Source organism: Pleurodeles waltl, chromosome 11, assembly GCF_031143425.1.
Source record: "Pleurodeles waltl isolate 20211129_DDA chromosome 11, aPleWal1.hap1.20221129, whole genome shotgun sequence".
Lineage (NCBI taxonomy): Eukaryota > Metazoa > Chordata > Amphibia > Caudata > Salamandridae > Pleurodeles > Pleurodeles waltl.
This window is the reverse complement of record NC_090450.1, coordinates 823,192,420-823,215,938: the sequence shown is the minus strand read 5'-3', so window position 1 is coordinate 823,215,938 and position 23,519 is coordinate 823,192,420. Positions and strand designations below refer to the sequence as shown.

The 23,519-nt window shown below is 45.8% G+C and overlaps 1 protein-coding gene across 1 annotated transcript in view; it reads left to right on the top strand.

Moving 5' to 3' along the window:
* INPP5J (inositol polyphosphate-5-phosphatase J) overlaps positions 1–23,519 on the top strand; it is a 93,851-nt gene that overhangs the window by 31,191 nt on the left and 39,141 nt on the right. Inside the window, exons 3-5 of the mRNA XM_069214657.1 lie at positions 4,666–4,773; positions 9,741–9,849; positions 20,896–21,012. Coding sequence (XP_069070758.1) covers positions 4,666–4,773; positions 9,741–9,849; positions 20,896–21,012 — 334 coding nt within the window. The remainder of the gene's footprint in view (positions 1–4,665; positions 4,774–9,740; positions 9,850–20,895; positions 21,013–23,519) is intronic.

Here is a 23,519-nt window from a genome sequence, read left to right as displayed (position 1 = left end):
TTAGTTAGAGCTACAGTCGAATCCAGCAGTGCTGATATGTTAGATTAGAACCGAGAAAGATGCTGTATTGGGAAAAGGTCAGGTTATTCAAGAGCCAGAGAGGGGCCACGGAAGGACTAAAGACCCGCCATTTTTGGTGCTCACCAACTTCAGATCAAGGGAGGTCTGTGGCAGCATTCAGACAAGGTGTGAAGCATTTTATGTAGGTTATGGGGCAGACAGTGGTTACAAGGCAGTCAGAATGCCGACTGGCACCCCTGGGCTTCTGGTACTTTTGCACCCTGAGTGTATAACTGTGTTAGTCTGTTTGTATATTTGACTCTCACAATTTAACTAGGTTGTAGTCCAGGATTACTCCAGTAAGTGATATTGATGTTTTGACCTCAGATATAGGGGGTTATTCTAACTTTGGAGGAGGTGTTAATCCGTCCCAAAAGTGACGGAAAAGTGACGGATTTACCACCAGCCGTATTACGAGTCCATTAAATCCTATGGAACTCGTAATACGGCTGGTGGTATATCCGTCACTTTACCGTCACTTTTGGGACGGATTAACACTCCTCCAAAGTTAGAATAACCCCCATAGTTTGGTACAGCAATCACACACACTGAACTCAACTTTCAGTTACAGTGACATCTTTTTAAAATAATTGGCCTTTAATTCCTTATACAATATGTAAAGGTGTTAGCCTGATGATCAGTGAAATAGAACTAGAAAGCCTAAAATCTTCTGTTTGGAGCAATGATCTCAAACAAATACATTCAAATTGCTCATATAGTAAAGCTCTGTAATTCAAGAGCATAGGCATAGGTGGACAATGATGTCACACGGGATAGATTTGTGAGTTCTTGGTTATCCTCAGAAACCATTGGGCCCCTGTCCCTTTACCATGACTTTTATTCCTGGTCGGTGGAACTAACTACAGGTGCCAAACAGAATGTTAGATTGTATTGAGTATACCATGATGCATCTGTCCTTTGTTCTAGTTTCTCAGTTTATCTTTTTGCATTGGTGACACCTCAATGGGAACAAACAGTAGGAAACGAGAATCTGCAATAATTTTCAACGATCCACCACACAAACGTCAGCTGTAATCAGCGCCGTATTAAACCCTGTGGAGGCCCCTGTGCAGTCTAAATTTCTGCCCCCCTCGCAAATTATCTCCTAATATGTTTTTAATTTTACCAACCAACAATTGTAATAAACCTATTTTATCACACAGAACCAAACAATACACGTACGTAGTTTGCGCCAATACCTTTTACAAACTGCAGCTGACAGAAGATGAGCTTTTAAGAGACAAAGGGGGTGATTCTGACCGCGGCGGTCGGCGGTCGCCGCCCGCCAAGCGGTTCCCGCCGAAAGACCGCTCCGCGGTCAAAAGACCGCGGCGGTCATTCTGGCTTTCCCGCGGGGCCGGCGGGCGACCGCCAGAAGACCGCCGGCCGGCCAGGCGGGAAAGCCCTGTCAACAAGGAAGCTGGCTCAGAATTGAGCCGGCGGAGTTGAAGGGGTGCGACGGGTGCAGTGGCACCCGTCGCGATTTTCACTGTCTGCAAAGCAGACAGTGAAAATCTTTGTGGGGCCCTCTTACGGGGGCCCCTCGACACCCCATACCGCCATCCTGTTCCTGGCGGGGGAACCGCCAGGAACAGGATGGCGGTATGGGGTGTCAGAATCCCCATGGCGGCGCAGCAAGCTGCGCCGCCATCGCGGATTCCCATGGGCAGCGGAAAGTCAGCGGTACACCGCCGGCTTTCCGCTTCTGGCCGCGGCTGTACCGCCGCGGTCAGAATGCCCGGCGGAGCACCGCCAGCCTGTTAGCGGTGCTACCGCCAACCTCCGCCCTGGCGGTATTTACCGCCAACCTCCGCCCTGGCGGTATTTACCGCCAGGGTCAGAATGACCCCCAAACTGTTATGTGAATCTGCTGTCTATGGTTTATGTACTTTAAGTTGTTAATGGGTACATTTCATTAGCCCGTATTTTCTCTATAGAGTCTTTAATGTAAAGCTTTCATTTCTTTTGAGTTGATGCATTCTTTTCCATCTTTTGGAAACAATTTAAGAAAGCTTGATTGTAATTTTCTTTCAAGTTCAAATCAATATAATTTTGATCCTTTGTTGTGGGGCCCATAAAAGGAGTAGGACCCAAAGCCTTTGCCTATTTGGTAACTTGCACTGGCTGTGATTCCCACCCACAAAAAATTATGATGATTAAAACACTGTTCAGAAAGTCAGCGGTCTATTGTTAAGTTAATGGCTCCCTTATGCTGTGGTGGTCACCAACAACTTAGACTGGGCCACTATAGCCGACTGAAGGACAAGTTATGGTTTCAACCTATCTACAGGGGCAAGGCTACAACCTGCAGTTCGTCCCTCAGACTACTAAATGTTAGAAGACTGTGTCTTGTGAATGGCTACTCATGCTTGAAATATTCTGAGGGTGATGATTCATGGGACCTGAGGCACCCACTGGAACCAAAGGTGTCTTGCAGCAACTGGGGACCTGCGGAACTGGGATTTGGTGTTAGAATACCATTTTTTTAACTGCAGCATCTCTAGAATTGAAGGACCTGGAAAGAAAATTGAAATGTTTCTAAAATTACAAAGAACAGCCTTAGATACCAGGGTGCTATCCTAAGACCTTTGGTAAAAATGAAGAACAATTCTTATGTATCACTGCTGCTGGAAAGGATTCGACACAGGTCCGAGTGTTGGGAATGAATGGGGCAGGCCAGCATGGGATACGCTCACCACACTTGATGTCTTGCATTAATTCATGCAGGTCCCCAGATATCTTGCAAACCTTCATTGTTATTCTAGCCAGCTGGCCAATACGTTAATCATTGCCTTGAGCAGGTCACCTCTTTCAAAAAGAGCACCATGCAGGCTTTAGTCGGCTAGGCCTTGCTCCTTGTTTTTGTGGTCAGAATTGTCTTCAACACATGCACCAGGAAGTAGAGCTTCCTTTTTTCAAAGTCAGACCACAAGAGCAGGGGTTCCTCAAGAGTACTAGGCTTGTTCTCAGCCTTGATAAAAATACCAATATCCAGAGTACTGTTCCTGATCAGCTGTCCATTGATTCTAGTGAAGCACAGCTTTCCAGGCAAATAAAGCTGGGATATCAAGTTAAAACATTAAAATAGCAGCCAACCACCGCAGAGAGCATCTTGTGAGCTTTCTTCTTAAGCTCTTCTAAAGGGCAGGCAGGAAAGGAGCAAAGGGGTGGGTACTGGATGGGGGCTGGACACCATAAAAACTATACACCTTGCTCAAGCTTTCATTTTATCACTGTACAGATAAGTTGCAGAGTTTTGTTCAGTCTTCAGTGTTCAGTCAGACTATAGGCTGAATGTATGTTGCAGCCATAAATTGTCAGTGGTTACATTGCTTTGGGCTCCCTTGAGTGCAGCGGCTCCTGAGAGAGAAACCAGAATGGCCTTGGTCATCCCCTATTTCAGGTAACTACTACACAAAGATGCATGCAAGAACATCCACAATACAGTCTACTGAGTACATGGAGAAGATGTGGTGGACTTCAGTAAAGGAGGAGTGAGAGGATTTGCCCTGTGAAGGATTGCTACATAATGCTAGGATGTTAAAAAGGTTTGTTGATTCTGTTGCCATCCACCAGCAGTTTCCTAAGATCTAGTTCGAAGGGGCAACTGACACCCTCTTGTATTGATCGATTACATTTTTCACGCAGATCCTGGCCAGCTAAGCCTGGTCCTCTTAAGAATGCATGGTGCACTTTCTGTGGACTAGCAGAGAGTTGTGTTCACTAAGAGACTACAGATGACATTCTTGAAAACAGGCAGGGTGCAAAGCTGTCCTGCTGGGCAGGGACTTCAGTAATCCTACACAAAGCAAGGGGACAACACTAAGAGGGTTCTAGGTCCGAAAAGATATGGAAGCAGCAGTGGATTAGTAAGATAAGGAGTAACATTTGGTGGACGTCTTCGCCCCAATAAGAGTTCCTTGAGGACTTCAGGTAAGATGTGATATCAGAGTGAGGACATCAAGTTGAACATGGGACAGTGCAGAATTAAGGTGATTTCAGACCAGACATGGAGCAGAGCGTTGGACTGGTTCATGAGGACTTTAGGTAAGACACAATGCAGAGAAGAGCTCTTATGACACACCTGACTCTCAGGTAGGTGTGCCTTATGGTGCTGGGAAAGCACCATTAATGGATTGGGTATGTTTAACAGCAAGCTGATGAGATCCATGCCTGTATTGCATAGTGTTTGGAGGCTCTGGCAGGAATTCATTTAGGCTAGAATGATGAACTCTCATTGCTTGTCACTGGATTTGATGAGGTGTGTGCTTGATTCTTGGGTAAAGGCAGCAATCATTTTATGAGTTAAGGCTGAAGTCCTTCTGATGTCTTGACTGTATTTTGCTGGGTGAATGAATCACACCTGAATCTTGTGTTGAGAGTCTGTGATGAAGCTGTTTTTGGTAATGTATGAGTGCTGCTGTCAATAATGTAATATTCTGATATTAGACAAATGATTGGGGCATAACGGCATTTGTCTGACCTGTGCTAGTTGGTAGCAAGGTCGGTGAAGGCATGTTGGGTTCATGCATGGATGCTAGTGTTCCTCCAAAACATATTGTGACTTTGAAAGGTGTTCCTGTATCTCTTTTCTTCCTTTGAAAGGATAACTATAGTCACTTGGAACGTGGGTTCTGCCGTGCCGCCCAGTGATGTTACCTCCCTCTTGTGTCTCAATGCAGGAGACGGAAAGACGGATATGTTTGTGATTGGGTAAGATATATGTTGGTGACAATGCATGTTGGCCAGATAAAATCAGATCAATTGTTTGTGCATGTGTAACCTACGGATAGTCTTATGCTATGGAACAAGAGAGCATGTGTGTCGCTTTTTGCTTGGTTCTGCTGTCATTTTATGATGCTCCCTACAATGGGACATAAAAGCCCTCAGCTCATTCTATGAGACTCTTCACCATGTTTCTGAACCAGTGACAGCGTGACACCTTTGTCATGTGTACTGAGAGTAAATTTAAAAGCAGTGTAGCAAATTCCTGGGAACGAGTACACTCCAAAGGATATTACATCAATGGGATGCAAGCATGACAACCTGAGTTACACTGGCCATGGATGTGAAGCTGAAGGTGGAACGTGTTGGAATGAAATTATGATGGGAGCCCCTTGCCCTTGAGTTTAAAAATCCACTTTCTTTTCTGCATTATAAATTTAGGGAACTGGGAATATAATTATTTACACCGAGCCCCTCTCTTTAAGTGTGAACCCGATATGTTGAACAGCAGGGACCTTACGCCTATCCTACAGTGTGAAATCAGTGACTGGATGTTAGAAATTGGGTTGTTGGTTGACTGGGGGGTGAGCCCCTGTCAAGCAGCGACCACTATCCTAGTCAGGGTGTCAGGCAAGCCCTAAATTAACCTATGCTCACTCTTTGGTAGCTTGGCACAGATCAGTCAGGCTTAATTTAGAGCCAGTGTGTAAAGTATGTGTGCAACACCTCAAACAGTAAACCAGTAAAAACACCACCCAAAAACATTCTACACCAGGTTAGAAAAATAACTCTGAATTTAGTTAATAAAACAAGACCAAAATGACAAAAATCCAATACGTAGAATTTGAGTTGTGAATTTGTATAGAATAAACTATAAAATAGCACTTAAATGCAAGATGCACCAACTAGAGATAGCTGGTTGTGCTGGACCAGGGCAAAGTCAAATGATCAGGCTGACCGCGATGGAGCACAGGTGGGCCACAGGGACCAGTTAGGCCCGCTGAACCAAAGTACCTTCAATTTTGGTTGCAAAGCAATGCGAGGTTCCGAAACACAGATGTGTCATGCAGCCAGGATGATGCGTTGGTTCCGAGATGCAGAGAGGCTGTGGTGCAACATCCTATTGCATTGTCGTTGGGGATCCCATCAACAGGGCTTGCGATGTGAAGGCTGGTGTAAGGAATGCATTGTGCAGCTGAGGCGATACCTCGGTTCTGATGAGTGCAGAGTCTGCAATGCAGAGTTGTAGCTTCCTCTTTGAGGCTGTGAGGAACTAGCGCCAGGGAAAGCATTGCACTGTGGCAATTCGAAAGACAATGCACCAGTCCCAAAATGCGGTGCTGCAAGTCTGTTGCGTTGGTTCTGACCTACAGAGTAGCATCAATGTCCGGTTATGATCCACTCAACAGCTGCAGTGCTTCGGTTTTGCTCCTGCAGCTGAGACTGTGTTGGTTCCATTGGATCAAACACCTTAGGCTCGCTTCCAAGGGTCCAGGACTGGGGTGGCAGACTCACAGATGGCTAAGTCCAAGTGCAGGAGCAAGGTCATTGGAAGTATTTTGTCTTTTATGTCCTTGAGACTTCAGATCAGGAGGCCAGCCAGCTAGCCCTTGGAGGTACTCTGGGTTCAAATGATACAGGTCCAGTCCTTCTCACCCAGGCAAGAGAGAGCAGTGGGCAGCAGGGCAGTACAGCAACACAGGAGTCCAGCAAGCAGCAGTCCAGCACAATGGCAGGCTTTCAGCAGCAGAGCAGTTCTTCTTGGCAGAGTAGTCAGAGGTCCAGAAGTGTACTGAGGTGGTGATGTCAGAAGTCCAGTACGTAAACCAAGTTAGGCCTCTGAAGTGGGGTAGGAGTTTGAAGGTCCTGCCATTCCTATCCTGGTTCCAGACTCACTACAGGGAGATATCCAGCTCTGTGTGTGGGGACTGGACAGAGCCTATTCAGGTGTAAGTAAGGCTGGATCCAGCTCCTCCTTCCCATCCTCCCAGGATGGCCCATCAAGTTACACGTATGCTTACATTGTGTGTGGCTTTCTTGGGGAACTACACAAAGCCCAGCTGTCCACCACCTCAGAAACAGGCAGTGGGCACCAAATGGTTAAAGTAAGAAAATGCCATTTTTCTAAACATAGCATTTCCATAATTTCAATTTAAAATCTGACTTCCCCATAAATTGTGATTTTAAATTGTGATTCCAGAGACACCAAACTCGAAAAGTTTATCTCTTCTATATTGTGAATTATACTTGTAAGATGTAATAAGGTAATCCCAATGTTATCCTATGATAGAGACAGGCCTTGCTGCAGTAAAAAATGACTTTGGGAGTATTTCACTATCAGGACAAGTAAAACTTAAAAGTACATGTCCTGCCTTTTAAATACATTGCGCCCTGCCCTCTGGTTTGTCTAGGGCCTACCTTAGAGGTGACTTATATGTAGAAAAAGGGAATGTTTGGCCCTGGCAAAAGGGTATTTTGTGAGGTCGACATCACAGTGTAACACTGCCCACACAGGCTCTGCAATGGCAGACCTGAGACACCGTTAAGGAGCTACTTAAGTGGGTGGCATAAACAGAGCTGCAGGCCCACGAGTAGCATTTCATTTACAGGCCCTGGGCACTGGTAGTTCACTTTGGCTTTGCTAGGAACTTATAAGTAAATTAATTATGCCAATTGGGGATAAACCAATGTCACCATCTTTAGGGGAGGGTGCACAAGCACTTTAGCACTGGTTAGCAATGGTAAAGTGCACAGAGTCCAAAAAGCTACAACAATGAGGTCAGAAAAGTGGAGGTGGTAGGCAAAACATTGGGGTAACCTCACTCTAATATATTTCCAGCTCTAACACTGGAACATCAGGGTCCTCGGCTCCTCTCCTTCAGTGTGAAGTCAATACGTTGAGCAGCAGGGGCACAAGACCCTTCCTTATAGTATGAAGTGTCAGTGACTGGAGCAGCAGGGTTTGGTTGAAGCCCCGCTTCTGCAGTGTGAAGTCCCTGGCTGGAGCAGCAGCGGTTAAGCCCCTCTCCTGGAGAATGAAGTCAGTCAGTAGAGCAGCAGGGACATTGAGCTTCTGTCCTGCAGTGTGACGTCAATGGATAGAGCAGCAGGGACATTGAGCCACTCTTGTGCAGTGTGGCATCAGTCAGTAGAGCAGCACTCTCTTGTGCAGTGTGACGTCAGTCAGTGTAGCAGCAGGGGCATTGAGCCTCTCTCCTGCAGTGTGGAGTCAGTCTGTAGAGCAGCAGGGGCATTGAGCCTCTCTCCTGCAGCATGTCATGACATAGGCAGCAGGGCCCTCCTATGTTCTCCCAGTCCTTGGCAGTGGCAGTGATGCGAGTTATTCTTCTTCCACACACTGTCAGTCCAGAGAGTAGCATTTCATGACATTTTCCCAGTTCCAGAAAAAGGTGTTGGTTCTTCGGTCTTCCTTGTGCCATGTAGGCCATCAGGAGATGAGCAGAGAGGATAAAGATGGAGCAGTGATGACATGTTCCCTACTACCAGTGTATGAAGTACTGCAGCTGTGAGGACACGTGACATCTCCTGGGGTGTGAGGACACGTACTATCTCCTGGGGTGGGAGAACACATGCCATCTCCTCGGGTGTCAACAATGATGTAACGAAGCTTGAGGCCCCCCCATCCCCATTCAAAGTACATTAGAGGACCACCCCTCCAAACTCAGTCAGGAGCTTTCAGGTCAGGATACTGAGCTGAGAGGGCCCCTCCTGATGCTCGGGGGGTCCCCTGCACTGGGAAGTCATTCAGCAGGGGTGCAGGAATGGCCTGTGTCCTTGCGTGTGGTAGGGCAATTATCGGAGAAACAATTAAGACAACTGCCCTGTCCTGGCACAGTCAGACTGAGACAGAAAATAGCCCCGGTGAAGACCTGCCCCATTAGCCAATCAGATAGCTAAAGCAGTGGCCCACATTTGCAACTTGGTGCAGTTGTGAAGAAACACTCTATAGGTGTATTGCAAGGTAAGGAAAACTGCATGCATTTGTGCTTGCAGCAGGCGATGTTTGTGGTAATATCAGGGAAATCCACAGTACAAATCGGCCCATCAGACAATAAACAGATCCACAACCAAAAACACTGAAAACCAGACCCCACATTAACTTTGTCAGTCCAGTCCTTCTGGCACTGCCAGATTGTCATATAGGTCAGTCCGAAACTGTTGCCTTGGGTGCGAGGGCTGTCATCAAATGGGCAATCACAGTCTGTGTCCTTCTCCAGGCTGGGTGGAGGATGGGTGGACCTTTGGCATTGAATCATTGAGGACCACGGACAGAGAACATCAAACTGGAGGTGTGCTGGGGGGATGAGGAGACTGAATCGATCTCAGGGTCGAAAGCACTGGCAAAGACATGCTGAAAACATTGCTTTATTTTAAGTGAAAAAAAAACAGAAAGTGAGCCACACAATAATGGGGATCAGTAACATTGTGTTAAAGGGCTCCAAATAATCCTGAAAATGCCCTCCCTCCCAAATTTTGATAAAGAATTACTATGTAGATACTCGTAGATAACTTTGACAGTTTGGGAAGCCAAGGTTGCCTATAGCATGTCGGTAATCATGTATTTGCTTGCATTTTTAAAGGGGATCACTGAACATAATTGTCAAATACCTTTAGAGCTGACAATTTTATGAAATAATTGTGAAAAAAATTTTCTCACGTTGGGAATCCTCAATGGTTTTTTTTTTTTACACAAGTGGGGGGGATAAAAGTTTGAAAACCACTGACCTGTGCATTTCTCAAGGGGTGTGAGTGGAGCCAGCAGAGGGGCTATAAACATTTCGGGGGTTATACCAGTGGGTGCAGCGTGTGAGGGATGATGCAGTGTGGATCTGTATTTGTTTCCTGGGCTATGACTTCACTGTAGATGTAATAACTCAGTCACGTGTCACATGAGTTTGAAGGTAAACACAGGACGTGTTTATGTTTTTGCCCAGGTTACAGGAAGTGAATTCCATGATAAACAAACGGCTGAAGGATGCTCTGTTTTCTGATCAGTGGAGCGAGGTGTTCATGGATGTCCTCAGCCCTTTCAGCTACGTCTTGGTAAGGATAAAGGGTCAAAGCCTCAAAGGCCTCTCAAGGAATATTGGGCCCAATCAGAGCATAAATTGTGCAGGTTGGGGGCCCTTAGCACTCAATTTTAGAGACCAGGACTAATTTTTAGGTCGAGGCTACCAGACAGCTGAACTTTCTTGTTGCAAAATACATGTTGTGGGTTTACCAAGAATATAGAGGGGCTTTCAGACCGCTCATTGCTTATCATTGGTTGGCTTTACTGTTCTCATTTGCCTGCTTCCTATTTGAGGACTCGCCTTGTCTTTCTTGTGTCTGTTCCTCCCCCCCCCACCAAAGCAGTGGCAATTAATTTTTGTCCTTCCACAGCTCACGTTTAGGGAACTACTTTTTGTTTGTCTTAAGCATGCCATCAAAGTACATGTGTTTTCCATTGGTCTCCCTAGTGTCCTTCACTTACACCCCCCTCCATGCTTCTTGTTTCTCTCTCTCCCCAAGTGCTTCTCCATCGTACTTCCACATGATGCACTCGCCCTTGTGTCCCGTCTTGCTTTCTTGCCCATGTGCTTCTACCCCAGCTCCATGTTGCTTTCTATCATCCATGTGCTTTTCCCACCTCAGTGATTCACGATGCTCTATCTCTCACCAGTTTGCTTTTTTCTGCCCCCACCTATGCTCTCCATGTTGCTTTCCCAACCCAGCACCCTTGTTGCTTCCACCACTCCCCAGCCCGTATTTTGCTTTGTCCCCATGTTGCTTCCACACCACTGAGACAAAAACACTCTTCACATGTTTATTTTTCACTGTATTTACCAATCTAACTCAGATCAGTAAATAAAAAGAAAACAAAATGCACCACATCATTTGGCATGCGCTCGCAATCATGGTTGGCAAGCCTACAAAATGATGCAGACAGCCGCGTGCGAGACTTTTTTTTAATTCTCAATTCAAATAGTGTGAAATTCCATGTATGGTACATAAGAGAAATCTTTCTTTAAGTCACCAAGTCCAAGGTGTCCCCTCTTCAGTATGCACTAACCCTTACCAAACTGAGGACAGTTGATCCAATTCCTAGTTGTGGTCTTTTGGAGTTATAACTTTTCACTAGTCCATTCTTTGCTCTTAGCCTGATCATGGTTAGTGCATATTATTTAAATCATCAAAGCCTAACCACAGATAACTTAAAATCATTTACAAAAGCCCTATTTAAAAAAATCAAAGTTGTAAGGTACCTCAAACTTGGGGTCCTTTGATCTAAAAAAAAGGCTACTGAAAAGAGCTCCACCATGGAGCTTGAATGGTATTGCACACTCCACTCACCGTGGAGCAGGACCTGATGAATTATGCCACCTAGGTAGATGAGGGTCAGAGAATCATGAAGAGGAGACTCCTTGGACCTGATGGTTGGTGACTTAAAGCAAGATTCACCTATAAATACCATCAGCGGCCCCGCCACAAAACTGAAGGATAAAGGACGGGGAGTGAGGGGGGTCGGGGACAGATGGGAAATAAAAAAATTAATAAATAAACGTACCTTACTGCCGTCTCCCGCTGTCTCCTGCCGCCTCGCTCCTGTTCCCTCAGTGTGGTGTCCCAGAATTCACTGGGACACCAGCACAGACTCCCTAGCAATCCTGGCCCTGCTTTCATACTAATAGTAGCATGAAAGCAGCACCTGGATTGGTCTGAGCAGCTTGGATTGCCACTCAGACACTGCCCTGGGACCTGTGCAGTTTCTCTAGCCCGGCTGTTAAACACAGCCGGGCTGGAGAAACCTAAGTGCCTGAGACTGCCGGCCAAACACACATGCGCACTTAGGTGCACTCTCTCCTCCTCCCTCTCCCTCCTCCCATGGCTCAGCCCCGCTCCTCCCTGCACTGCTGGCTGAACCAGCAGCAGAAAAATAAAACAACTATTTGTAATGAGTTTTATGAATTCGGGAGGATTTGTGCAAAAAGAATCCTCTTGCTCCCCCTTTTTTATTATTGATTTTTATTTATTTTCTTCTTTAACCATGCTGAACGACATCAGGGATGTTGTGCAGCATTGCCAAAAATCTATGGCTAAGCCAATGGGTCCCAAAGGCGAGACCTATTGGCTTTGCCAATGCTTGTTTTTCATCAGGCTCTGACCCAGAGTAAAATATAGAAAGAAAGAGGAAACGAAATTTTGAAAAACAGTGCTTGTTTTTCACCAGGCTGTGACCCAGAGCAAAATATAGAAAGAAAGAAAGAAAGAAAGAGGAAACGAAATTTAGAAAAACAGTGATATGAAGGGGAAAGAGAGGATGGCGAAGAACTTGCAAGAGACAGGAAGTGCAGAATTGTGTAAGTAAGAGGCATAAGATGGATTCAGCAGACCGCACTCGAGAGCGTGTATGGTAGGCTGCTTGGAAAGACTCTGGGTCCCTGTACACACATTTCTTTTTTTTTTTTTTTACAAATTTAGAACTGGGTCCTCTTGGATTCTGTCCCAACTCTTAGATTACATCAATTATGGATCAATATTTCATCAAGTGCCTGGAGTGTTATCTGCACATAGTGTGTGTAATTAATGCTTGTGCTGTTCTAGGCTGCATTACTTCCAGCCACAGAGTACTTCTTTCGTGTCCACATAATGAAAAGCAAAACTGGCAAAAACAATACTTCATACTTTCCTATAGTGTAAATTATATTTTTTCAAGTTCCATTACTGTACTGAACAGCGGTATAACAGCAGCAGTTCAAGCATCCCTTTATTTAATTAGCTTTATATCGTGAGAACTAGACCCCGAGGTCACCAGAGTACTTTATATTCTCAATGTCCTCATAGCTGGGAGAGAACCCGAGCAGCAGCAGTCTATGTATGACCACCCTGCACCCTCCACGGCACGGGGCTCAAATCTGGGCCCTGTCTACACACAAATAAACTCAGCACCCTGCTTTCAAGATAATAGAAGCCCAGCAGATTATATTAAAATAAATAACACTTAATATAACACTTAGTAACTCTCATGTAGACAGCAGCTGATTAAGGGCATACTTGGCAAACAATTTGCACACTTACGAATGAAATCTGGTTTGTGTTGTAAATATATCAACTGTCCACAATGAGTTATTCAATGTTCATCCTGCCTTTTCTTTCTGTTGGTTTGTGAACACTGGGATTTCTGATTCCATTCTACTGACATGGGTGGCTGCAATTAGCCAAAAATGGTCGCTCACTGTTCACCTTGTCTTTCTTTCTTTTAGGGTGTGTACGCTGGGATTTGTGGTTCCCATGTACTGTGACATTGTAGTTGCAACTATCCATAAAGGGCTGCCCACTTTTCAGCCTTTCTTTCTATTGGTGTGTACCCTGGGATTTGTGGTTCCAATGTACTGTGAAACTGGTAGATACAACTATCCAAAAAGGGTTGCCGACTTTCCAGCCTGCCTTCTTAGGTCAAGGCCTGCCAGACAGCTGAGCTGTCTAGTTTACTGAGAACTTCTTGTGATCATTCAATATAGTCTGCCCACTGCTGACCATTGGCTTTGTGGTTTGTAACTCATATTTGCTTGCTTTCTATTTGGTAGCTTTTTTGTTTTAGGTTGACTACCTTGAGGTTGTCTGTCCGTTGGAGCATTGTTTACTGTATCCCAATCTACCCCACTCTAATCTACCCCACTTCACTTCAAACTACCCCACTCTGCTCCAGTCTATACCACTCAACTCAGTCTACCTCACACGACCCCTGTCTCCCCCCTACTCCATGGCACCCCACTCCAATCTACCCCACCCCACTCCACCCTGTCATCCACATTCTACTCAAATGTACCGCACTCCAATCTATCCCACTCCAATCTACCCACTCCACTCCAGTCTAACCCAACACACCCCACTCCAATCTACACAAACCCACCCCAATCTACCACACTCTGATCTACCCACTCTGCCACAGTCTACCCAATTCCACTCCAATCTATCCCAATCTACCCTGCTCCACTCCAATCTACTCCAATCTACCTGATTCCACTCAAATCCAGCCCACTCCACTTTACCCCACCCCATTCCAGTCTATCCTGCCCCAATCTACTCCACTCTCCCACAATCTACTCCACTTCAATTTACCCCACCCTACTCCACTTTAACCCACTCCACCCCAATCTAACCACATCCACCCAATCCAACCCACTGCAATCTACTCTACCTGACTCCAATCTATTCAACCCCACTCAGTCTACCCCAATATACCCCACACCACTCCAATCTACCACGCACCACTTTAGCCCATCTACGCCACTCCAATCTGACCCAAGGAACCCCAGTCTACCCCACTCCACTCTACACCAATCAACTCCACTCCACTCTATCACAGTCTACCACACTCATCTCCAATCTACCCCACTCCACTCCACTCTACCCCAGCCTATCCCACTCCAATCCCCCTCACTTCACCCCAGTCTACCCAAATCTACTGCATGCCACCACAGTCTACACCAGTCTACACCAATCCACCCCACTTTAGTCTACCCCATCTCACTCCTATCTACACCAGTCTACCGCACTGTCCTCCAATCTACCCCACTCCACTCAAATCCACCCCAGTCTACCCCACTCCAGTCTACTCCAGTCCACTCTGATCCACTCCACTCCACTGCACTATAATCCACCTCTGTCTACCCCACACCAGTGTACCCCACTCCATCCCAATCTACCCCACCCCACTCCACCCTGTCATCCACATTCCACTCAAATGTACCGTACTCCAATCTATCCCACTCCAGTGTAACCCAACACACCCCACTCCAATCTACACAAACCCTCCCCAATCTACCTCACTCCAATCTACCCCACTCTGCCACAGTCTACCCAATTCCACTCCAATCTATCCCAATCTACCCTGCTCCACTCCAATGTACTTCCATCTACCTGATTCCACTCACATCTATCCCACTCCACTTTACCCCACTTCACTCCAATCTACCCTGCCCCAATCTACTCCACTCTCCCACAATCTACCCCACTCCAATTTAACCCATCCCACTCCACTTTAACCCACTCCACCCCAATCTAACCACATCCACCTAATCCATCCCACTGCAATCTACTCTACCTGACTCCAATCTATTCAACCCCACTCCAGTCTACCCCAATCTACCCCACACCACTCCAATCTACCACACACCACTTTACCCCAGTCTACCACTCTCCACTCTGACTCAAGGAACCCCAGTCTACCCCACTCCACTCTACACCAATCAACTCCACTTCACTCTATCGCACCCTACCCCACTCTTCTCCAATCTACCCCACTCCACTCTACCCCATTCCACTTCAATCTACCCCAGCCTATTCCACTCCACTCCAATCCACCCCACTTCACCCCAGTCTACCCAAATCTACTGCATGCCACCACAGTCTACTCCAGTCTACACCAATCCACCCCACTCCACCCCACCTCAATCTACCCCATCCCACTCCTATCTACACCAGTTTACCGCACGGTACTCCAATCTACCCCACTCCATTCAAATCCACCCCAGTCTACCCGACTCCAGTTTACTCCAATCCACTCTGATCCAATCTACCCCACTTCACTGCACTATATTCTACCTCAGTCTACCCCACTCCAGTGTACCCCACTCCATCCCAATCTACCCCACTCCACTACATTCTAACCCACTCCTCACTAGTCTGCTCCATTCCAATCTACCCCACTCACTCTAGCCCACTCCAATCAAATCTACCCCACTCTAATCTACTCAACCCCACCCCAATTTACCCCACTTCATTCCAGTCTACTCCACTCCACACAGTTCTTCTTGTCTCCAATCTACCCTAGTCAATCTAACCCCCCTCTACTCCAGTTTACCCCATTCTACCCCACTCCTCTCCATTCTACCTCACTCCACTCTACCCCACTCCACCTCAATGCACCCCAATCCACTCTACTGTACCCCCCTCCAATCTACCTCAATCCACCATTCTACCACAGCCCACTGTAATATTTCCCGCTCCATTCCATTCTACACCTTTTCACTCCAACATACCACACTCCACTCCAGTGTACCACACTTTGCTCGCTCCAATCTAACCCACTCCAATCTACCACTGTCTACCCCACTCCTCTCCAACCTACATCACAACAGTTGTCTATATTCTATCCAACTCCCCTCTGAGCTACCACACTCCACTCCAATCTACTCCACGTCACTCCACTCCAATCTATCCCACTCCAATCTACCAAAATCAAACCCACTTCAATCTACCACAGTCTACCCCACTCCATGACAGTCTTCCCCATTCTCTCCCAAACGACCCCAGTCCATTCCAATCTACCTCACTTCACTCTGATGTGTTCCAGTTCAGTCTTCTCCACTCCAATCTACCCCACTCCAGTGTACCCCACTGTACTCAGATCTACTCCACTCCACATCAGTCCACCCCACTCAAATCTACCCTACCCCACCCCACTGTGTAGATGAAACTCATTGACTTTGCCAATGCTTGTTTCTTGTTGTTGTGTGTATGCTGGCATTTGTGGTTCCAATGCACTGTGACACTGGTAGCTGCAACTATCCACAAAAGTGTACTTACTGTTCAGTCTGCCTTTCTTTCTGATGGTGCGTGTTCACTGGGATTTATGTTTCCAATGTACTGTGAGATTGGTGCAGGGCTGGCTTTAGCACTGGTGGCACCCTAGTGCAACTGGTGCCCCATCCATGACCTCTTTGGATTTCCTCACTACCACGGGCAAAGGTGCCCCCATCTCTCCAAAGCCCCTCTCTCACATACATTTCATTTGTTTTAAAGCACTGGTAAAGACTGGTTTTACCTGTAACTGTGTATATCTACCCAAACAACCCTTTTTTTGCAACATTAGGGACAGATAATAAAAAACTGAGGGTGAAAACAACGTCCTTACCTATTTTATGTAGTTTACAGTCAGTTCTTTGATGAGAGTTCAGAACAGTCACTGTTCTATTGTAGAGCTGTATCTTTTGAAATACAGCAATAAAATAATCTCTGCAAAAGCAGTAATCCACACAGCTTTCCACATAAGACACCGATCTATGAACTGCATGCTACATTGGGGCGTACTATCCCTCTGCTCCCACCAGCTTAAGTGGGGGTGCTACAGACACAGATTTAATTATTTTATGTTCCTTAACTTTTATCTCAGGCTCGTCGGTCAACACAAGTCAGAATGGTGACCGAGAGAAAGAAAAAATATATGAAATGGCAAAGAAAAAAATAAGATAGAGGCAAATTAAGTGAGACAGTATAAAGGAAAGAAAGTAAATTGCAGATAATTAAAAACGGAAGAAAAAAGAATGGAGGACAGAGAGGTGCAAAAGGACATGAGAAATAAGGAAAAATATGGAAAAGAAGAAAAAGGAACAAATTAATAGAAAAATGAAAGGAGAGAAAGAAGGAAATCAGTAAAATATATTGAAATAAAGAAGAAATTTGAGATGAAAGGATGGGTGACTGAAGGAAAGAAAAGTTGAAATAATTAATTAATGGAAGGAATACATCAAGAAGATATGCAAAGAAGATGTGAAGGAACAACATGAGCATGCAAAGCTAGAAAAAGGTCAGATTGACCTAATAGAAGGAAAGCAAAGAAAGAATGAAATGTGCATAAAAGCAAAGGAAAGATGTTGGAAAGAAGGAAAGAAAGAAGCATAAAAAGAAAGAAAGAAGATGGAAAGAATGAATGAGACAAATATGCCATTACCAGTAAATGTGTAGTTCTTACCTAAATTCCATTACAAATACTTCTGTAAGATTTGTAATTTTGCACCGATTCACGCAAATTTTCCCCCTGGGGGGTACAATGCCCATGGCACTTCAGAGGAAGAGTTGGGATCACTCAATTTACTTGTACAGTTATTACTATATATTAGTCAAAGTGGGGGTTATTACATTTTTCTGCCATTCCCTTGCCTCTGCACCACTTTGTAGTGAGTCAAACCTGCCACTAGACAAAACTTCACCTCTCTCTTTAGCAGGAACATTAATCACTAGAGTTAGCTTGCCATTTGTATTGCTGCCTGAAAGCTGGACGCTGAACTCTGCAGCAGGTGCTTATAAATCGTAAGTTATTGCTAAACACAGCCCTCCCTGAGGTCAGCATCCCCCTCCCCAGGATAGCGCCCAGTGGGGCCGCAACCTTCACACCACCCTAAAGCCAAACCTGCATTGTTGGTTGCTTGGATAAATTCACGGGGCGTTGCTTCAGGGAGGGGTGCTCTACCCCCCTAATAACTGAATTTTCCACTAAATAGTTGGGTACAGATGATTTCAGTCAGGTATGGTGAGATGTCTGCTGAATTTCGCCAGGAATGTTTACCAGTGGTGGCCACTTTTCATCGTGGGTGGCCGGATGGGGAGGGGGCTTATGAAAAAATATAAATTAAAAAACAACTTGCCTCCTGTGTTGGGAGAGACAGTTTCATCTGTCTTTCCTCCTTGGACTCCTGGAAGCACACAGGCTTCCAGACTCCCCTCCAATCAAGACACTGCTGTCAACAGCATGACAGCAGCATTGTGATTGGTCTTCACACCCTGCTTCGGCGCTCAGACAGGGAGTGGGGCCCTGTGCACTTTCTCCCCCCCGGCTGTTCAATACAGCTGGGTGGAGAAACGCAAATTGTGCATGACTGTTTGGCCAGCCCAACGCGGCCGGCTAAAGCATCATGCTCACTTATGTGCACATAGCCCTCCTCCAGCCCAGCCCCTCCCTGCCCTAACCATGATCACGAGGAAAAATAAAATAATAACGTTGCATCATTATCATTTTATTTTTCCCTTTCCTCCACTGCTTAAAGCAGAGGGGCAACGCTCCTCTGCCTTAGCTGAGGAGCAGCCGCTGTTTTTTTACACACATTCATACAAACACTCTTTCCCTTTTGGTGTTCAAAATCATCAAAAATATTGGTAATTTTACAAAATGTTGTATTTTCCCTCACTTAGTACCCCTGCCAATTCATATTCCTCTCGCTTTCCACTGCCCCTTAGGTCCCTCCCATGCACCTTGCTTGTCGCATAATGTATTTTAACAAGATATGCCAGCTTGGTTCTGAAGCTCATTCCCTCCCACCCCCCAAATTTACTGACTAAGGTATGGCCCTGGGTAGATTGGGGGTTTATTGAATTGGAAACAAAAGGGGGTGAAGACAGTTGTGGTTTGCAGGGGCTACAGGGGGCAAACCAGTGCGTGGCGGAGGATATTGATAAAATATATATTTTTTTAAAACGTACCTGCACGCTGCACCGCCGATCCTCTGTGTCTTCAGCAGGCAGGCACAGGCTCCTAGCCTGCCCTGCGTCCAATCTTGACGCTGCTCAGAGCAGCGTTAGGATTGGCTGGGAGCACCCAGCCGGGGAACTCCCAGGCAGACTGGGAGCCTCTGACTGCTCTCTCCAGCCCAGCAACACAGTGCCGGGCTGGAGAGAGCTCAGTGCATATTTGTGTTTGGCTGGCCCAAGACGGCCGGCCAAACACACATGCACACTGATGAGAGTGCACAGTTCACTCCCCTCAGTGCTTGTCATCCCCAATGCCCCTCCCCTTTATCAATAAAAGGATAATAAACATGGTTTATTATTGTTTCATTGTTAAAGGATTTGCAGCAGTTGCTGCTGGTGGGGTGGGGGCCGTCGACTGAGGATCTTAAGACGTTCAGACTCTTGGGCCCTTGCATTGCTGGCTGGACTCTAGGCAGCTTGGCAGCTTCTAGCGTATGTAGAGCGGCTCTGGCGGGAGACAGCTGCTTTGCACTAAAGGGCTGTTGAGCTAAAAATGTGTTTCCACATTCTTAACCATACACCTGTGCTTAATTTTCTTCGTAGCGCTACATCCCAGGAATGAAGAATGTCCTTCACTAGTCAGTGACGTTAGTGAGTTCACTGCAATAATTTTTCTTCTCGGGGCTGACCTCCTGACCTGCACTTAGCCAATGGATTTTTGTGCACTCGAATACCAGTTTCCCAAACATGAACTCCCTTGCTTGAAACACTAAGCCCTCGATCTCAGGGGATACGTTCATAGACGGCCATTCCAATGTCTGATTAGCAGCGAGGAGCGCATGTTTCAACCTCTGTTATTGTGCCTGTATTTTCATTTTAATTGTCTTGCAGTTGAGGTCAGAGGATTCTCGCTTTTCCAGCAGCGCCTATTTTCGCGTCTGGAAACCGTTTATATAATGTCTGCTTCTCTGAACTTTTATCCTCTCTTTTTTTTCTCGCTTTGTGCTGGCTAGTGTGGCTGGCATTGGACGGTACACTGTTTTTCGTACCAGTCCCAGGGTGCTTACCTCCCGCCGTATTAAGTAAAATGGCGCCGTTGCCATGGCTGCCCCTGGCGCACCATCATTGGGGACCAACCTCCAATGGCCTTCCACAATGAATGCAGGGTTTGAGGTGTATTTCCATCTCACCGTCCTTTCCTAATTCACCGATATTGAGAACTGTTGCATTGAAGGTATCTCACAGCGCCTAACGTGGCACCTATCTTATATAAATATTTAGATGTACTTGTACATTGACACACAATGTCACTTCATATATTTTCACAATTTTTTCATCCTCTGTATTAGCACAGTGAAGACTAAGCCTCTCCTGATTCCAAGGCATAGAAGGGCAGTCTTAGTCTGTCAATTTCACCTCTTCTCCTCTGAGTGTACACCTCGCATTACAGAGTGTAATGCGAGGTGTCCTCACAGAGTGTAATGTCCTCACAGAAGTGTAATGCGAGGTGTCCGCACTCAGAAGAGAAGAGGTGATTAATACTGGCTGAGCGTCAGTATTTACTATTCTGTTGTCCTTCACATACTCTTTCTTCGAACCTTAAAATAAATATAGGGTACTCCCACCATGTGGACTGAATGCCAGAAAGATCACTCCGCCTGTCTTCCTTCCATTGTTAGCACATTAAGTAGAGTGAAACTGGAGAATGGTGAAACTGCAAAAGAACTGTATGAACTGCCATAAAATGTTTATTATGATTATTATTATTGTAACTGTTGTTATTGTAATTATTTTTGGACGTTACTGTTATCATTTTGTTAATATTAGTTATTATTGTTGCTGTTGCTGTGTACATTTCAGGTGACTTCAGTGCGCATGCAGGGCGTGCTCCTCCTGGTGTTCGCGAAGTACTTCCATCTGCCCTTCCTCCGCCATGTCCAGACCGACTGCACCAGGACTGGGCTGGGAGGCTACTGGGTAAGTCCCACTGTACCCCACGTGGGATTAAAGGCAAGTGAGGGCTGTTGCAGAGAGAGTCAGCATGTCACTCCTTGCTGGGATCCGAGAATTAGTGGTGTCTTACTGTGGGGGAGGGTGCGCAAGAGTGAGGCAGGATCAGGGTTCGTCTCATCTGTATGTGTTGTTTTCTAATCTCTCATTTTCTTCTATTCCTGCCAGTCTCTGGGATGCCCTAGGCTGCACCTGCATGATGTGTGTGTGTGATGTTGTGACACCGCTACCTTCTGAAGGACTGCAGAAGATGCTTGTTAGCTTTACTTACTGTGAGGTTCGAGCTACGTTCTGCATTTTATGTGCCCCTTTGGGAATGCCTGGAGCTCAGACATTAGCATTAAGTGTGCATTATGGAGAGGCTGAGGGAGCAGCTGTGAAAATGTTACCCCCTGTTGTAAGGCTTGCTCTTGGCGAAAGAAACCTGAAAGCTTGCTAAAACAAGCATAGACAAAGACAATGCGTCTCACCTTTGAGACATATTGGCTCTGCCTGTGTTATTCTTCATGCTGTACAGCATCAAATCAATGCTGTATATCATGAAGTAAAGATTAAAAAAATATATAAGCGTGATGACGTAGCCATGGGACTGCAACATTTTGTTGGTGCGTGCATGTTTTAAACTCACATGCACGCGCCTACCATATGATGCAGTCCAGCGGCTGTGCCATGACACTTTAAAAAAAAATGTTTAATAGGGTCCGGGTAGTGTGTTGGGGTGTAATGGGGAACAATGTGGGGAGGCATTAGGAAGTTCTCGAACGAAGGAGAGCAACACAGAGGAGAGCCAAAGGGCAAAGAAGCAAACGGACGAACAAGACCAACATGTGGGATGGGACAGAAGCACGCCAACAAATGAAAACAACATGAGGGGCACGGAGGCACATGGGCAACATGAGCACGGGTGGGGGCCAAAAGCACATGGATTAGAGAGCGACATGGAACGCAGGGTGGGAAAGCACAAGAGAGAGACTGCTGGAAAACACATACACGATCACAGAGTGCTTCAACAAAACGAAAAAAGTAGCTCCCAAAACACGAGCAGTGAAAGGACACAAGTATTTCCGTCATGGTGTATGGGACGAGCAAACAGAAGAAGAGGAAGTGAAGCGGGTATGCAATAACAAAGAAACAAGCAAATGAGAGTGACAATGAAGTCTAACAAGAGTAAGCAATGGATAGGCACTAAGCCCACCACAAGATAACAAATGCAGCATGTCGTCATCAGCGAAAAAAGGGCTAGCACGAAGAAGTGGAAGATCTGAAAGGCAAAAGCATACTCAACATGAAGATCATAGCCTTGTGGTGAAGGCCCCTCTACTTGAAGAACAGAGGGACATAGCCTTTCTTAAAATGGCCCACATAACTTGAAGTACAGAGGAGCAGCCTCTTTCGCAAAGACCTGTTCAAGGCCGGTTAAAGTTAAAGAACATAGGAGCTTATCCTTTGTCAAACAGGGTCTTAAAGAAAGAACAGAGGCACATAGCCTTTCACTGAAGGCCTTTTTATCTTAAGTTTGAGGGATTAAACCTTTTTGTTATAACCTTTTTGTGACATCCCAATAAATGTGAAGAACAGAGGAACATAAGCTCTTGGCAAAGCATGTGGCATCTTCCTTTGACCGATGATAAGAGAGTGGTCATTGAGAGGCTTGATATAATGACTTCATCAAAACATGATTTGACCTGCAAAAGTAAACTGGTTTCGTTTAGTTATCTGATTTTTACCCGAGGAAAATTGGCACAAGCATTAAGGCCTCTATCGGAAAACATGTCCTTGTCCTAAGAGCAATAACTTGTCAAAACAATAACGTTAAATAAATAAAGAGCTTAAAGATCCACACCAAGTTAATGAAAAAAGCATTTCACAAGAAAAATGTCATACAGCTGAAGGACATTGATTAAAGAGATCGGAAGTTACAAAGAAAAGAAAGTTTGGCCCATAGGATATTACAAGAAACAACATTCAGTGTTATCCTATTGGAAGTGGTAAATCGAAATCTTATGGTGGCTGCATAAAAAGTCCTCAGATCTTCAGAACTTGCTCCTCAGAATTCAGTACATAGATTCCAGCTGAAAGAGGCGTCACAGAACTCTACTTTCAGGCTGACAAAAAAATAATCAGTTCAAATTGAAATTCTACATTGCAGGTAATGGTTTTGATTCCTCTCTTCTTAGAACCTACTGCATCTTCCAACCACAGGAGGGTGTTTCCACAAGATCAAACAAGACAAGTGCAGCTATAAGTGGTCCTCTCTAATTCTGGCACACAAGTGGTGGCTTCCTCTGTCCTCAGGACCTTTTGTGTACTCCAGCTACAGGAGAGAAAATCCACTGGTCGAAGTAGGCTCCGCTGGAAGGACCTCGACCTCTTTAGTCCTGTGAGTCAGCTGTAATCTAGCACAGCCAACCGTGGAAAAACTGTTGATGTCCACAAGAGACCTGAAGCCAATCTTCTTCAATTCTCAGGCCAGC